Source organism: Hemitrygon akajei, chromosome 14 (genome assembly GCF_048418815.1).
Source record: "Hemitrygon akajei chromosome 14, sHemAka1.3, whole genome shotgun sequence".
Taxonomy (NCBI): domain Eukaryota; kingdom Metazoa; phylum Chordata; class Chondrichthyes; order Myliobatiformes; family Dasyatidae; genus Hemitrygon; species Hemitrygon akajei.
Genome location: NC_133137.1, coordinates 19975121 through 19991882, shown reverse-complemented (window position 1 = coordinate 19991882; position 16762 = coordinate 19975121). Strand labels below are relative to the sequence as shown.

The 16762-nt window shown below is 35.7% G+C and overlaps 1 protein-coding gene across 2 annotated transcripts in view; it reads left to right on the top strand.

The window, feature by feature from the left end:
- The window catches only part of bcl7a (BAF chromatin remodeling complex subunit BCL7A), a 33096-nt gene extending 18370 nt beyond the window's left edge, over nt 1-14726 (top strand). For both annotated transcript variants that reach the window (XM_073065570.1, XM_073065569.1), the window contains exons 5-6: nt 6970-7094; nt 9626-14726. In XM_073065570.1, coding sequence (XP_072921671.1) covers nt 6970-7094; nt 9626-9700 — 200 coding nt within the window. In that variant the 3' untranslated portion in view covers nt 9701-14726. The remainder of the gene's footprint in view (nt 1-6969; nt 7095-9625) is intronic.
- Nucleotides 14727-16762: the final 2036 nt, after the last annotated feature.

The window sequence follows — 16762 nt, the reverse complement described above, 5'->3', positions numbered from 1 at the left end:
TAGCAGTATTGAATGATTGGTATGTTATTTTATACTAATTTCCTTTGTTTAACCCACATGAAAGTGGCAAGACACCTTTTGGGATTAGCTTTGAAAGTCTTATTTTTAAAAATAGCCCTTAATTTCTGGGATTATGGAAGGAATCACTCTAATTTTAATTTTGGTACCTTTCCAAAATTTCAGCAGTGTGATTTTTGTTTGGTATGGCTCTAGCTACTTCAATATTTTACCATGCTGTCAATTAAAAATGAAGGCAGCAATTGGAGTTTTTTGATTTGCCATACTTGAGAATGTTGATTAGAGTTGAATAATTTACTTTTCATCAATCTTCTCTCCTTTCTGCCTCTTAAGGAAGCATTCCTGTGCTGTTGTACAGTAATGTCAAATGTCCAAATGTTCATTACTCAAATGTGAACTTAGTCTGTGTGAGCAAATAATAGAGTAGCGTTATAGGTTTGCCTTTCCTAAGACATGGAAGCCATGACGAGCTTTCCTCACACTTGGGGTTGCTATTGAAAAATGTACAGTTGCAAGAAAAAGTTGTGAACATGTTGCAATAACCTGGTTTTCTACACTGATTCCTCAAAATGTGCTCTGATCTTCATCTGAATCACAATAAGACAAACACAATCCGCCTAAACTAATAACACAACCAATTGTACTTTTCATGACTTTATTGAACACATTTTTAATCATTCACAGTCCAGGCTGGAAAAAGTATGTGAACCCTTGTATTTAATTGGTAATATTTCCTTTAGCAGCACAACCTCCACCAAAAGCATCAGGCTTGCACAATGGCGAGGAGGAATTTTAGACCATTCCTCCATACAAAACTGCTTCAGTTCATTGATATTTCTGGGATACCTTGCATGAACAGCCCTCTTCAGGTCATGTCACAGCATCGCAATTGGGATTAAGGTCTGGACTCTGACTTGGCCATTCCAAAACACATTTTCTTCTTTTTAAACTATTCCATTGTTCATTTACTCTTGTGTTTTGGATCTTTGTCTTGTTGCATTATCCAACTGTTACACTTAAGGTGACACTGCTGCTGTGACATTCTCCTGTAAAACGCCTTGATACAATTTTGAATTGATTGTCTCTTTTTCGATTATAAGCTGTCCGGGCCCTGAGGCAGCAAGACAGCCCCAAACCATGATGTACCTTCCACCATGCTTCACAGTTGGGATGACATTTTGGTGTTGGTGTGCAGTGCCCTTTTCCCTCCAAACATAGCAATGTACATTTCTGCCAAAAAGTTCAACTTTTGTCTCATCTGTCCACAGGACATTGTCCCAGAAGCGATGTGGAACATCCAGGTGGTCTTTTGCAAATATGCAATGTGTCACAATGATTTTTTTTTGGAGAGCAGCAGTTTCCTTCATGGTGTACTTGTGTTGGTACGTGGCCAAGTGGTGAAGGCGTTCGTTTAGTGATCTGAAGGTGGCTAGTTCAAGCCTTGGTTGAGGCTGCATGTGTGTCCTTGAGCAAGGCACTTAACCACACATTCCTCTGCGATGACACCAGTGCCAACATTGGACAATATTAGTTGCGTGGAGAGGGGAGACTTGCAGCTTGGGCAACTGCCAGTCTTCCATTTTAAAAAAAACCTTGCCCAGGCTTGTGCCCTGGAAACTTTCCAAGACGCAACTCCATGGTCTATCGAGACTAACGGAGGCCTACCTACCTCCATGAACACCATTCTTATTCGGTGTTTTTGTTATAATGGACACATGAACAGAGATTTTCAGCAAGTTCTGGAGATTTTTGATCTTTTTCCTGTTACCCTTGGGTTCCTTTTCACCTTCAGTATTGCACGTTATTCACTTGGTGTGATCTTTGCAGTACACCCACTCCTAGGGAGAACAGCAACAGTACTGAATTTCCTCCATTTGTAGACAATTTCTCTTACTGTGGACTGTTGAATGCTCAGGTCTTTAGAAATGCATTTGTGGCCTTTTTCAGCTTCATGCATCTCTACAATTCTTCTAAGGTCCCTTTAAAGTAGTTTCGATCGATGCATGAGGGCCGTAAACAGATCTTTCTTGAGAAGGGCAGGTTCTGTCACTAACCTGACTGTGTCTGCATTTTCTATTAGGTAGGGCACGTCTATAACCCACATCTCCAATCTCATCTCATTGATTGGAATACCTGACTCCGAATGGCTTTTGTAGAATGCATGACCCCAGAGGTTCACATACATATTTGAGTCCAGACTGATTGTTTAAATTGTGTACTCGGTATTGATAAGTAGTACAATTGTTTGTGCGTTATTAGTTCAGGCAGATTGTGTTTCTTTATTATTGTGACTTAGATGAAAATCAGACCACATTTTATGAGTAATTAATGCTGAAAGCCTGCAAAGGGTTCACAAACCTTTTTTGGCAACTGCAATTCTGCTGGAGCAGTAAATGCGAGTGAAGCAGGGATTAAATTGGTTTATTCTGACCTCCATAATCCATTAACTTTTGGGGAGAGTTCAACTGGTTTCTTTAATAGCTGTTTAAAAGCACAGTATAAACCCTGCCCTGAAGAGCTTAAAATCAAATTTTCCTAAAATCGTTTGAACCTTACATGCCACCAATTCCTATTTTGTGCTTCAATAATGTTGTTCATTTTGTTTTGCAATTAGTTTAGAGTTGGTAATTGCATTCTTTACAGGATGTCAAAGACAATTTTAATTTTTCATAAAAAGGTAATATTTTCCACTTTGTTTTGTAATCTGCACTCGATATTGTACAAGTTAATTTCTTACTCTTGGCAGATTTGTTATATTAATCCATCCTATTTTGTGGACTGGAAAGTGTAGGAAGATCTCTTTAAAAACTGTTCCTGGAAGCCAAATTCCACTGCAAAACTTTAATAAAACTGAGATTTTCATTACATTGGCAAATGTAGGAATTAGTTTGTGTTGCTGTTTAAGGGTGAATCTTCAAGTATATTAAAGTGATCTGTTACGATCTTGTCCATTCAATATCCTTTTGGTGCTATTTTTGTAAAGCTATACATCAAATGAGTCTTGCAACAGGCACTTGTTAGTATTGCAGTAGGATTTTCTAAATTCTAATTGGTTCCAGTCTTTTGTAGCAATATTGATTTCATTTTCAGAGTTTTATAATACTGAAATTACAATAATATATCCAATTTGCTAATTTTTATATGCAGTAGTTGGATATTTTTGATGGATGAATTTCATATTTATGATTTTAGCATGTTTTGAACATCAGTTGTACTATATAAACTATCCATAGTTATAATTTAAAGAATCTTTTTGTTCACTAAAGCATTTGTTCTTGAATGGTTAATTTTTGATGTATCTTGAATAGTGTCTAGGTCAGTGTTTGGATTAATTAATAAGCTAATTGGCAATAGTTTCATTCTGTAACATGATCTTTTGATCTTTTTCAGTTTAAGGTAGTAGTATTGCATTTAGTTTTGTAATCAAATTCTGGATTTCCTTAAGGTTGCCTTTATATGCAAGATAACTTTGATATTAGTTATTGTACAACAAAAGATGATAACTCGTGCATTGGTTTTGTTGGTACTATACCAGTGGTTTCAATCTTGTAATAAATTGACGTATGAGAAACAATTGGTTCAGTAAAGTGTCTAATACTCCATTTTCAGTGCAGCCTCATTTTAAATTCACCAAAATGTGCAATACTCTACAAGATGGGCCCAACTGATTTAATTCTAATGTTTAAAATATATTTTAATTAAAGCTTGATTCTTCTATAACTTAAGAATTTATGAAGCTGTGGTTTAGTCAGATTGATAAAAATATTCTGTGTCTCTAAAAGTTTGGTTTCAGCTAATATTGGTAATCAGTTTTTTAAAGTTACTGACTAGTCTCAACTTAATTTGCATTGTCCCAGAATTTCCTGGAGTTAAGTCTGTAATTTAAAAATGTTAAATTGAATTATAAATGTAGTCAAACACTAATTTTCTACTTTCATTGCTTAACCAGCCAATCAAAACAATTCTGTAAGGCAAAATGTTAAATACTTGTGCACTTCATTTTGCAGATTTCAGATTTGGAAAGGATGGAAAAGATGAAAGGAAAATGATGTAATTATAGGAAATGGAATTCTGTACCTAATTGGTATAAATACCTTGTTTACTTTTTATTTAAAGGTGTATATATAGTGGGTTCCAGTTAGAACATTGGTGCCACTTGATTGGGATAGAATTCAGTCAGCCACGTGCACTTGTGTGGCCATTAGAGTAAACAGTTGCGTCAGTTGTGTGTGTGCTTGTGTTAATGTTGTCTATTTGGGCTGGTGGATGCTGAATCAAAATGCAGTGATTTTTGATAATTTTATTATACTTATTTTGACTTTAAAATATTTTTGATAACCCTTGCCAAGATGGCATGAAAAGATTTGATACTAGCCTAAAAAAGTTGCCCTACTGTACCAAATAAAAAGCCATCTGCCTAACACCACTTATCGTCAGCTGGCAGAGATAACTGGAGAGCTGAAATCTACAATTGCACGCTTGACACATCAAGATAAACTGTGAGAAGGATGGGCATTACATGAGAGACAACAGGGAACATCCCAAAAATGAAAATGTGAAGGTAAGGATCCAGATGTGGAAGAGGCCCTCAATCAATAGTTTTCCATTGTAATTGGACGAGATGTGCGTGTCAGTGAACCAGTGTTTAAAAACAAGTCAGAGGAGCTGGCTAAGAAATTTGGTCATGACTGGTTGATTTTCTCAATGGCAATGTAGGCACCACATTAAATTCAAGAAGCTACACTGTAAGAAAGGTAGTGCTGAAACATGGAAATCTACAGAACTTCCCAACTTGATTCAAAACTTTTGTGTAGAAGATGTATACAATGCCAGTTAAACAGGCCTTTTATTATGGTGCTATGCTGGACGGTTCCCTTTGTCACTATCCGGTTCAAAGAAAGCAAAGGATATGGCATAATTGTGTTGTGCAATATGTCAGGATCTGATTAAAAAGAAATCAAACATCGATGCTTTAAGGAGCTAAGAATGGATAGTTTTACCAAAAGCACAGATCAAAGTTGTATAATTTATACATTTTTAGATAATAAACACACTTTGAGTACGATGCTAATAATGGATGATTTCTGAAAATTTTAAGAAATAATGAGTTGGGATATGGAGCTACAGTGGAAATCGAGCAAAGTTCTTCCGTTTGTTTTCAATTGTGCAACACGCCCTATTGTAGAATGTTTGAGAAACATCCGCTGGAATTTCTGCCTGTCAATACAATACAACATCCTTGGTGCAGCCAATGGATATGGGTATCGTAAAAAAAAAATTAAAAGACCTTTCACGGGAAGTTGGTCAACCACATTCTCGAAGCAATTGAAGAAAATCTGTTGACGTCTCCTCCAACAGCTAAGCAAGTGAGTTCAAGGGTTAACCTTTTACAGTTTGTCATTGATAGTTGGCGCGAAATAAGCAGCAAGACAGTTCAGAACTGCGGTTTCAAGCATTCAGGCTTGGAGATACCAGAAACGGCCAGGAGTGAAAATGAAGCTATTTCACTACATCAACAAGTTAGGAACTACTAAGAATTTGAAGGTGTTGACTATCATCTTGAATGTTAAAATGAAAATGAAGATTTGGAAAATGTAATTGTTTAAAATTATATGAATGCAATCCATTATCCGCACTGTGCCTGTACTGATTTTGTTCATTTTCAGTCAACCAAAGGAACACAGCAGTGTACTCCAGATGAATTCCTTTAAACTAATACAGCTTTATAGTATTGTAGTAATATTGGTAGTGTTCTAATTTGTTCGGTATTTCATTTAAGTACATAGTTACTCAAACAGTAGTTCGTCTTTTTTAATACCCTTTTAACCTATTTCCATGAAATTTCAGCTAATTGATGTATCTCATTTAACTGGAATCCACTATTTCATTTTCACTCATATTCCCGACCTTCCCCCAAAGATAATGTTGCATTCCTTTATTAAAGTTAAGTGTGGACTGCATTGAAAATATTGTTGGATTCCATTACTGCATTTATAAATGCTGACCTTTTCAAAATTTTTCGAAGTAGTTTCAGATTTATCGTGTTGTCAAATTTGACAGAGCTCTTGTTCTGGATTGCTTTCAATTATCTCAACTTTGAATACTATCATGCTGAATTGGATAAAGAGTCAAGATAACAAAAGGAAGAATAGAAAATATATTTTAAAATTTAATTTTTTTGTAAGAGATCAAGAATGCACTATATTTTCAAAAGTTCAGTACATAAAATCGTGAACTTTGTATTTTACCCTTGCAAAAATTCAGCAGGAATAATTTTCCATGCTGTAGGTTTAGCTTACTAAGAGATTTCACTAGAATGTGAAGATTTTAATCATTATTTAAACTCTATCTCTACTTTTAGGTCATCTTTATTTCATTTAACAGCAGAGAGAACAAGCAAACCTGCTGGGTACCTATTTATCTGCACTTTGTAAATCCTTCCTAGGATGTGCGTGTGTGACTTATTCCACTGGTTAAGAGCATCTGAAATCATGAATGTGATCATGTTACTGCCAAACTATGGCATGCAATGACTGGAAGGGTTATTGAGGAGGGTAACACATTCTCTCTAGTCTTTGGTTCTATTTGCAGATTGATTATAACTTATTTCAAGAAATTTATTTTTGAAACTTTCCAAATTGTATCTAACTCCAAACTGTATCCATTGAGACCAATTTATGCATTTGCTGGTAACATTTTGAAGTACCAAATTTCCAGAAAAGATGTATGACCATTTTTTTTTTGTAGAGGGAATGATTCAGCTGTGTTCTCTTGTGCCAGGTTTCTAGCAAGCTTGAGAGTTTTATTAAATTGTTGGTTATTTACCACTTTTTACAGAATTAAGTATTTCATTAAGAAATCCGTTTCTCCGTAAATACTAGTAATAGTGTTATCTAGGTAAAAAGAAAATGGATCAGATAATTTCATTATTCTTTTTTTTTAATATTGTAGACACATCACCACCAGCAGAGCCAAATTCCCAAACTCCTCCAGAATCATCCCTAACTGAAGTAGAGAAATCAGATGAGCAACCATCAGGAGTGAAAGAGAGCATGGAGACAACCAAAGATACTCAGGTGCATATTATAATATAATGCACAAAATCTAAATAATTAATCATTAGTATTCCACAGTGAGAGCTAAAATATCTTAATATACTAATTTCAGTCAGATTTTTTTTGACTACTCAACAGACTTTTTAAGTGCACTTGAATTTGCGATCCTTATTGAGAAAAATAACTAATAAAAATCATTTGAGTGGTTAATGGATTTGCAAATGTTTTCTCTCTCAATTGGGCTCCAAGGGCCAACTAATCATATGAAATGTTGAAAAATGGCCATTGAAGACTTGATGCACCATCAATAACTCTCGGAGACGTGAGGCGAGATATAGGCTTTTATTGGCTGGAAGAAAGAACAAGCAGCAAGTGACCACCACACTACATCCTGGAGACTGAGGCCGGGGCTGTGTCTCCAATCACGGTCTGTGGGAGGAGCCACAGGAGCAGTCAGCAGGGGGGGCGTGTCCAGACAGGTATATGGAGTTCACCACAAGACTGTTCTGGTTCAGTTACTTATGATGGTAAAGTAGGCCAAATTGAGTACAACAGAGGATTTAGAGGATTCATGGAGAATGTGGACCATACAAATGTGTCGGAAAGGATAGGACAGATTAAATCTAATTGGGAAATTAATGTTGGAGTGCTTCTATTTTAAATAGCAATTGGCATGTGCAGCAAAGATTCATTAGATTGAGATTAGATTAAGTATACTGGGAGGGTGTTTGTGTTTCAGGTTCATTGTCACATGCACAGGGTATAAATGCCATGAAAATTGGCTTTTTATTGCTGAATAAATAGTACATTATAAACATGATCAACGTAAATGAATATAAATTATACAAACTGTCAACAAAATTGACATAACAATACTTAAACAAATTTAGAGAGAAAAAGAAATGTAGTCTTGAGTTAGTTCTGTTCAAGAGCATGGTGGCAGTGGGGAAGATGCCTTTGTTGAATCTTAACGTGTGGATCTTTCAGCCTTTGCATCTCCCACCTGAAGACTGCACGTAGAAGAGGGCATGGCCCAGATGGTGGGTGTCACTGATGATGGATTCTACCTCCCTGAGATATTGTCTCTTGTAAATGCCCTTTATAGTGGGGAGACCTGTACCATGATGGAACTGACTGTCTCTGCTACTCTGTGTAAGCTTTTGCGTTTCTGTGCATTGGAGTTCCCAAAACAGGCCTTGATGCAACCAGAGTTCTGTTAATTAGGCACAGTATTACAGCACAGAAACAGGCCCCCCACCCCCACCCCAGCTCAACTTGACTCTGCTGACTGTTTGGCTCAATGAGTTAGTCTCATCTACCCCCATTTTGCCCATAACTGTGTACTTATCTAGACAGCTTTTAAATGTTGCTTATGTTTCCACCTTAACTACCATTTCTGGCAACTCATTCAAAATTCACACCACCCTTTGTGTGAGGAAGCTGTTTCTGATGTTCCTTATAAACCTGTCGCCTCTGATCTTAAACCTTCTTCCTCCTGTGAAGAGGACTATGTGCTGTCACTCACCCTGTGCTCCTCATGTTGTATACCACTATCAGGTCATCCCTCAATTTCCTATGTTCCAGGGAATGAAGTACTAGTATATGCACCTTCTTGTAACTTAGGCCCCCGAGTCCAAGCAGCTTTGTGGATGGTGCCAGAGCTATGCGTAGCTACATAGTTGTAGAGAGACTAGAACAAGCAGTGCAGCTCTGAAGTGCTCTGTGTTGGTGAGGGGAGGAAATTTTCCAATGATGACCTCTAGTTTCAGAGAGAAGTAGAGGCCCAGGCCTTTGAGCTAGACAATGTTTTGGGGAATGATGGTGTTGAATGCCAACCTATAGTCAGTGATGTACGTGTTCCATTTGTCCAGGTGGTTCAGAGCAGAGTTGAGAGCTAATGCAGTTGATGTAGATGCTATGTATTGTTCTGTGCTTTAGAGATGGAGAAGCAGTCTACCAAAACTACAAAATTATAGGATTTGACAGGCTAGATACAGGAATGGTTTCCCCTTTCTGGACAGTCTAGGATCAACTGCCACAGATTCAAAATAAGGACAGACTGAAAGAGGTTAGAAATTTCTTCATTCCAAGGGAGGTGAGCTTTTAGAGTTCTCTATCCTTGAGAGCTGTGGAAGCTGAGAGATGTAGGAATTTAGTATGGAGAATTATTGATTTCTGGGCTTTAAGAGAATAAAGGAATAGTGTTTCAAAATGGTACTTTAGTATAAGTCAGCTGTGATGGTTTGTGTTTAAAATGTTGGAAGACCGAATTTTTCATGTTGCTTATATGGCACTTGTGACGATGAAAGCTTAAGAATCATTTATTTTATATTCAAAGCAGAATATTTACAATGTACCTGGTGCTGTGTGCTAATGATTTTGTGCAATCAATTTTTATGCCTCACTTGAAGTAAAGTTAGTCCTTTCTGCGTTGATTTTGTGATCTTGATTGAACTTGGTGCAACTTTTTAATTAAAATTCCACTGTGAGTCTTGGTAACAAAAACCGAGGTCAAATTATAATTTAATTTTTGCTTGTAATTTTTCTTACAGGAATCTGAAGATGGGGAGCCTCTTTCAAAAAAGATCAGAACAGAGACCTCTCAGCAGAGTGCTGAGGAGAGTTAGGCTGTTCAGAAAACTGTGGGGTTATCTTCCACATAAAGGTACATCAATGGGCCTCATTTCAGACCAACCTTCTAGAAACTTTCACATATTACTAAACATGGAGGAACCACTGACCACGAAGGAATGTTGAGTCGTAATCCAAGTAAAAATTTGAGAGAAGACTGGACAGATATGAAGCTGACTAATTTTTCTTGTGAAATAACATTCTAGTGATTTATATATTTAAATTACTTTTGCTGTTAAAGTTGGGTGGGGTGGGTGGAAGAAGTGGACTCAGGAGGGTTAACGCACTGGTAGTTTATAAAACTTGTCAAGATCACATGTTTTTGCTGCTGTATTTTCATTCTTATTTATGTTGTGAAATATTTAATGATGGTACAGGTCAGAATTAGTGTATGTATGAAATCCATTATTCATGCCATTTAATTCCATTTTGTGCCTCAAGAAGTAACCACTATCTTGTAGAAAATGCCCTATGTTTGCATAATGCCTTGAAAGTAGTAAGATTCTATTTGTGATCATGTTAATCAATATAACAGTCTAAATTGTTTGGTCCATCTCACTTTTAGCTTTGTAATTTAAATGTAGTGCAGGTATCTTATCTATAAATGAGAACTATTTCCTTGAATACATCCATATATAACAGTTGTATTTATTTATCAAGGGATGAACATAAGACTTTCTAGGTGAGCAGTTTAAAGGTATTTTAAAGTAAAAATATCTACAGTAGTAAGTATTTGAATTGATAGGTAAATCAAAAATTTGAACATTATGAAATTTTCAAATAGTGACTTTTATGGAATATCCACAGTTATGGGCAAGTGGTTTGAGCCATGTATCTGATGGCAACTTTGTCCATGATTTGGAATACCTAACGAAAACCTGTACTGATGTACACATTCCTTTTGATATTCTGCAGCAAATTTTTGTTCTATAGTGTACATGCAGACCTATCAATTGGATGGCCTTTATTGATAATGCATACTGTGAATAGGCCAGTCAAAGTGAAAGAAAATACTGAACCTTGAATCTTAGCTTTCAAGAAATTGACTTATCCAGTTTGTCATTTATCATGTGCTAGCTAATGATAGCTAAATTCCCACTTTAGATACTGTAACTTTATTTCAGCTTCAGTACAGAAGATGCATTGGAAATTATAAACTTTGTCAATGGTAGATGTTCTAAATTTCAGGAAAAAAACAAATTTTGCAAGTGGGCATTTTCTTAAATGACATCACCCTGTACAGTGAAGTACATGTGAAATTCCATGGATTAAATCCTTGTAACCTCAATGTAAAACTAACATTGCAAAATATGGACTTGTGTGAACTATGGAATCCATAAAGCATGATGTCCATAATTAATTTTTAAACATTATTTCATTATAAAATATTGCCACCAGGTGCACTTAATTCTAGTCCTGAAATATTGGTATACATCCATACCTCAATCATTCCTCTTTAAATGATAACATATATTTTAAAATGATTACATTTCCCTGTAAAAAGAATTGTGTATAAGTTTTGGACTAAATAACTAATGAAAATAGTAAAGATGTTACAGCTTTATTTTATTGGAGTCTCTTGATCACTTTGTTTCATTTGAAACCCATTGTTTCAAACACTAACATTTTTTTTAGTGTTGCTCCTCAGATGTTTTGTTCATGATAGACTGGTTGAAGCTGTACACAATTATAATTTCAGACTACTTATAAGATGTAGGAATTTGGAGAAAGAAAATTTTTTTTTGTTGAATATAATATGTTTATTTGCATAATAGTGCTGATGCTTCACAATAGCTTAACTAAGTTAAAAATGTCAACAATTTTCATCTGTACTCGGTGTCTGAGGCTTCTCAGTTAGGCGTCCAAAAATCAGCCAGCATTGATGGATTCCAGTTGCCCTCATACCATTTCTCCATGACTGCAATGTTCTGGTGAAATTTTTCACCAGGCTTGTCACCGATAGTGCGAAGATTTGCAGGGAAGAAGTCAAAATGGGAATGCAGAAAGTGAATCTTTAGTGACATGTTGTATTTCATGGGTTTGTATGCTTGAAGCATGTTGTCAACCAGCTGCACAGAGTTTGGTGCTCTGTAGTTGCAAGAAACTGTTTAACGTAATCCTTAAATGCCTTCCATGTGATTATTTTTTTTCTCCAGTCCCACTATAAGTTCTTTGAATTGCCTGTCATTGATGACCTGTTTAATTTGTAGACCAACAAAAATGCCTGCCTTAATGTTGGCTGACTTGAATTATGAATTGAAATACCAAATATAGGTATTTTTAAAATGGTGTGATATAAAATTGGTGAAAATTTCATGGTGATTTTCATGATCAGCAGCCCAAAATCCATAATACACCCAGAAGTATTCAGGAAACAAAATCTTTGTTATCCAGCGTCATGGAACTTGCATTTAAATTTGGAATCCAGGCTGTATTCAAGGAAGTAAATTTAGAGTATTTTCCTGCATGGATCACAGTTGCACTATGCATATGTTACAAGTGCTTATGTTTATAAAATAAGAATGCATACAATTCTGGAAATTGTTTTGCTCAAGGTTATCACACTTTATTACTGTTATCCCTAATATTCTCTATCTTAGGTGAAGAACTATATGATCACCATGTATAAGAATTTAAGCTCCAATGATTCACCATTGCCATGTATAAATAATCAGATTTCAATAATTCATACCATTTTATTTCTCCAAAATGTTTTAAATTTTATAATTTGTCACCATTTTGCCCAACATTAAATTAATACTAAATCAGATTTTTTTTATAGTGTTCGGTTATACTTGAACTGCAGTGGTTTCCCACATGATATTTAGCTTGTTTTACTTGGACTTTAGTTTCAATATATAATTTGGGAGATTACTTGTAAATCACACAGTATAGAATTTGGGTACTAACGAGTACATAATTTAATGTGCACACCAGTACCAAAGGCTTTTGGCTCATCCTTAAAGGAAATTATCCTTTAAATTTAAAGCTCTCGAGAAATTTAAGTCATGCTGGAACAAAAATGCTGCTCTTCACACAGTTAAAATCTATTATGTTCCTAGATTCTTAACCTGTTGGGATGGGAGGTTAATTTTGATGAGGACTGATCTGCCTCATTTACTTTTTGAGTACGAATTATTTTTCTCAGTTATTTGGCCCTCACCAAATCATAATAAGTAAATTTGGTCTTCAATTGATAATACAATTGGATTCTATTTTTTTGTGTGGGAATTGGATTTAAATTTGTTGCTTGGCTATTTTGGTGTTGCAAGAAATGTAGAAAGGGAAACAACATTGTATGTGGTGATAATATTTGTTATGGAGTAGAACATTCTGTAATGTACTATCTTTGGAGTGAATCATTAACTTTCTGCTTTCATTGTCAAAATCAAAAATAATACTGTCAAAATGCATCCAGTGGATTTTTTTTGGAGATCAGCAGTTTTTATAAGAGTCCCAACTGATTTGCAATTCAATTTTCATGAACAGTTGGGTACATTTCACTTTGAAAGGATTTTTTTGTGATGGAAACTTGTCTGTAATTGAAGTGCCTCCTAAAGCAAATGAAACTTGTTTGCATTAATAAGTCAAACAGTGGCTAAGTAGAAAGGGGTAAGGTTTTTAAAAAGTTTCATTCAATTGAACCACAAAGAAATTAACAAGTGACTGGCAGTTCCTTAAAATTGAGTACCACGTGCTTCTTAACTATATGAAAATTCCTGTATGGGGATCGCAAGGATTTTTTTGAGTCATTACTTTGTTACCTGGTTCAGCATGTTTTTCCCCAACTGTTTCAGCTACCTGTTCCATAAGGGAAGGTCTGTTCATTAAGAAAATCCATGCATAAGTCTCAAAAGTAATTCTATATTGATACAGAACTAATATACATTTACCTTTTTAACTAGTCCATTGAATTAGGGTTCAGTTCCAGTTTTTCTGGGAACCTTTATAAACTAATGGGGACTGACAAAACTCAAGCTAGGTTCAACAGTGTTAATATTATACTTGCATTTTGATTTGGTTACATAGACCAAAATATTCTAACAGTGGATTTACTAAATATGTGGTGTATGACACCCCAAATGGAAAAACCAAGTGATTTTTCTGTAGATATTTGTCAGTTTCATGTTGCTGCAGTGAAAGCTAGTTGTATACCTCGTGTCATGAAGGGGCTTAACAGTATAATTTTTAAAACAATTAGCAACACTAATGAATTTTGTAGATGTGGTATGAGTTTTTTTATATAAAGTTGGGTGTAATCTTGCCTTTCCATAATTAAATTTGGCTTTTGCTAATAGAATTTCTGTACAATGTAATTTTGGTACTGTCTGTTTTTCCATTTGAAACTTGTAAACTTGTATGTTCAAGAAAGCTTCTGGCAAAAGGTATATGAAATGATATCCATTCTGTTGTGAAGGCACTATCATAGCTATAGAAAGAAAATCTTGTAATTTTAAAAGCTGGATGGTGCCAGTTTTCCTTTTGTACTGAGTAAATAATGGAGCTTCTGTTACACCTTTGAAACTTTTCCTCCATGTAAGGAAGGCTTTTCCTATTACAATTTTGATCTATTAATTCTTTAAACAGATATATTGTTGGACTGCGACATTGCTATGACCAGAATGAGAGCTTAACTTTATAAACTAGAAAAACATCGACTTTTGAATTTGTGTCCTTGCAATCTTTTAAGAAATTGAAGCACCACATTCCAAATTCTTTTTTGTAGAAGTGCTGGCGCTTATTTATTAATAAATTGACAGCAGCTTGTACTGCTGCACTATTAACTGCAGAAAACTATGCGATCCTGTCCAGATATCAACGTAAATTTATCTAATTGTCCATATTTTAACCTATTATATTTAGAGATCACAGCTATCATGAAAAACTTAAGTTTCCAATTGAAATGCAATGTGTTGTACAGCAGTGTTTTCTTTTTTATTTATTCCCTTAAGTATGGTTTGTACCATGTACAATGACTGTTTTCATGAATAAAAAATTGTATAATATGGAGATTGTGTTTTACTTAATCTCAGTGTTTTTATTTCTTGTACTTTGATTAAAAGGCTGTAAATGTAGAAGGGCTTTTATAAAACAATTGTCTCACTCAGTGTATTAGATTACTAGTTACTTAGCTTTAATGTGTCACCGAACAACTTGGTAATGACAAATAAAAAATCTAGCAAAATTCATTATAAAACACTGTTTTCCTCGAACCTTGCACTATCTTGAGTGTGCTTTTTAGACTTGTATAAAAGATGTATTTCAGATGCCTCTGTCTCTTCCCATTTTTCCTAACACCAACCCTCCTGAGCCATTGGGGGAATTACATATGCAATAACTTGCCACTTAAGTGAAAAATGAATAAATGAAAAATCCAACTGGTACAGATTAATAAGCACTTGTGCTGGGGAAATGCGGAGTAGTTAAAAGTGAATTGGTTTATAAACTCTGAACCACTACATGCCGATTCTCTAGAAAAGCAATTCGTTTTGCCAATTAACCACAGGTGAGGTGCCAGAGGACTAGTGGATAGCTAACGTTCTGCTGTTTAAGAAAGCCTTTTAATAAATTGGGGAAATTATAGGCCAATGTGCCTGAGCTCAGTAGTGGGTGAGTTATTGGAAGGCATTTTAAAGGACTGGTGATTTAAGAATTTGGTTAGACATGGACTGATTAGGGATAGTCAGTATGGCTCTCTGCATGGTAGTTCGTGTCTAATCTTAGTTGCTTTTGAAGAGGTTACCTGGAAAGCTGATGAAGGAAAGGCAGTGGCTGTTGTCTACATTGACTTTAATAATATCCTGTATGGGAGCTTCAATTGCTTGGCATTCAGGATGCTAAGTTGGATTTGATATGGGCTTGGAGAAGCTAGAGTGGTTGTAAATGCTTACCCCTCTGCCTGTTATTAGAGGTGTGCTTCAGGGATTAGTGCAGGGCCTGTTGTTTGTCATCTACCAACAATCTGGATCAAATGACATCAAGATTGGATGCATAGTAGACAGGAAGACAAAGCTTTCAGTAACATCTGGACCAGCTGGGAAAATAGGCTGTTAAACAGCCGAGATGGAATTTGATGCAGACAAGTATGAGGATTTGCATTTTGGGAGGACAAACTGGCATAACATTTACCCAGTTGACAGTAGGGTACTGAGCAGCCCAGTAGAAACCGGTTTCATTCCTTGAAAGTAGCATCACAGGTAAATAGGGGTCATAAGAGTTTTTGGCACACTGGCCTTCAAAAATTGAAGTACTGAGTACATGTATTAGGATGTTACGCTGAAGATAAGATGCTAATGAAGCTTAATTTGGAGCATTGTATGCGATTCTGGTCACCTACCTACAGGAAAGATTAATAAGATTGAAAGAGTACAGAGAAGATTTACAATGATGTTGCCAAGACATGAGAACCTCAGTTATAGGAAAGGATATTCCTTGGAGCAAAGGAGAATGAAGGGAGATTCGAGAGAGGTATACAAAATTGAGGGGTGTTGATCTTGTATATGCAAGCAGGCTATTTCTACTGAGGTTGAGTGAGACTAGAACTAATGGTTAAGGGTGAAAGGTGAACGAGGTACACGAGGGTGAGTGTTTTCACTCAGCTGCCAGCAGAAGTGGATGTGGAGTTGATTTCAACATTTAAGAGGTTTGAATAAGTACAGAGGAGTGAGGGGTATGGAGGGCTATGGTCCAGATGCAGGTCAATGGGACTAAGCAGAATGATAGTTTGACATGGGCTAAATGAGTTGAAGGGCCTGTTTCTATGCTGTAGAAATGCTACGACTACTTGCAGTTTTTCCAAGAGGTTGTAGGTTTTCAAGACCAAATAGAAGGAAAAATGAGTAAAAAAAATAATAAAACTGAAGGAACTCGAGGATTCAAGACTTCTTTGCTTCAACTGATCGACTTGCTCCAAAATTGATCATTTCTGTAGTCTTGCTTTTGTTTGATAATGCCTTTTAGTGGATATTTTCCATTGAGATTTGGTTTGTGATGGGCTTCTGTTTCTAAAGTAGCATGTGTTTATCCTCAAATGTATTGATATTAAGTATTTAACATTT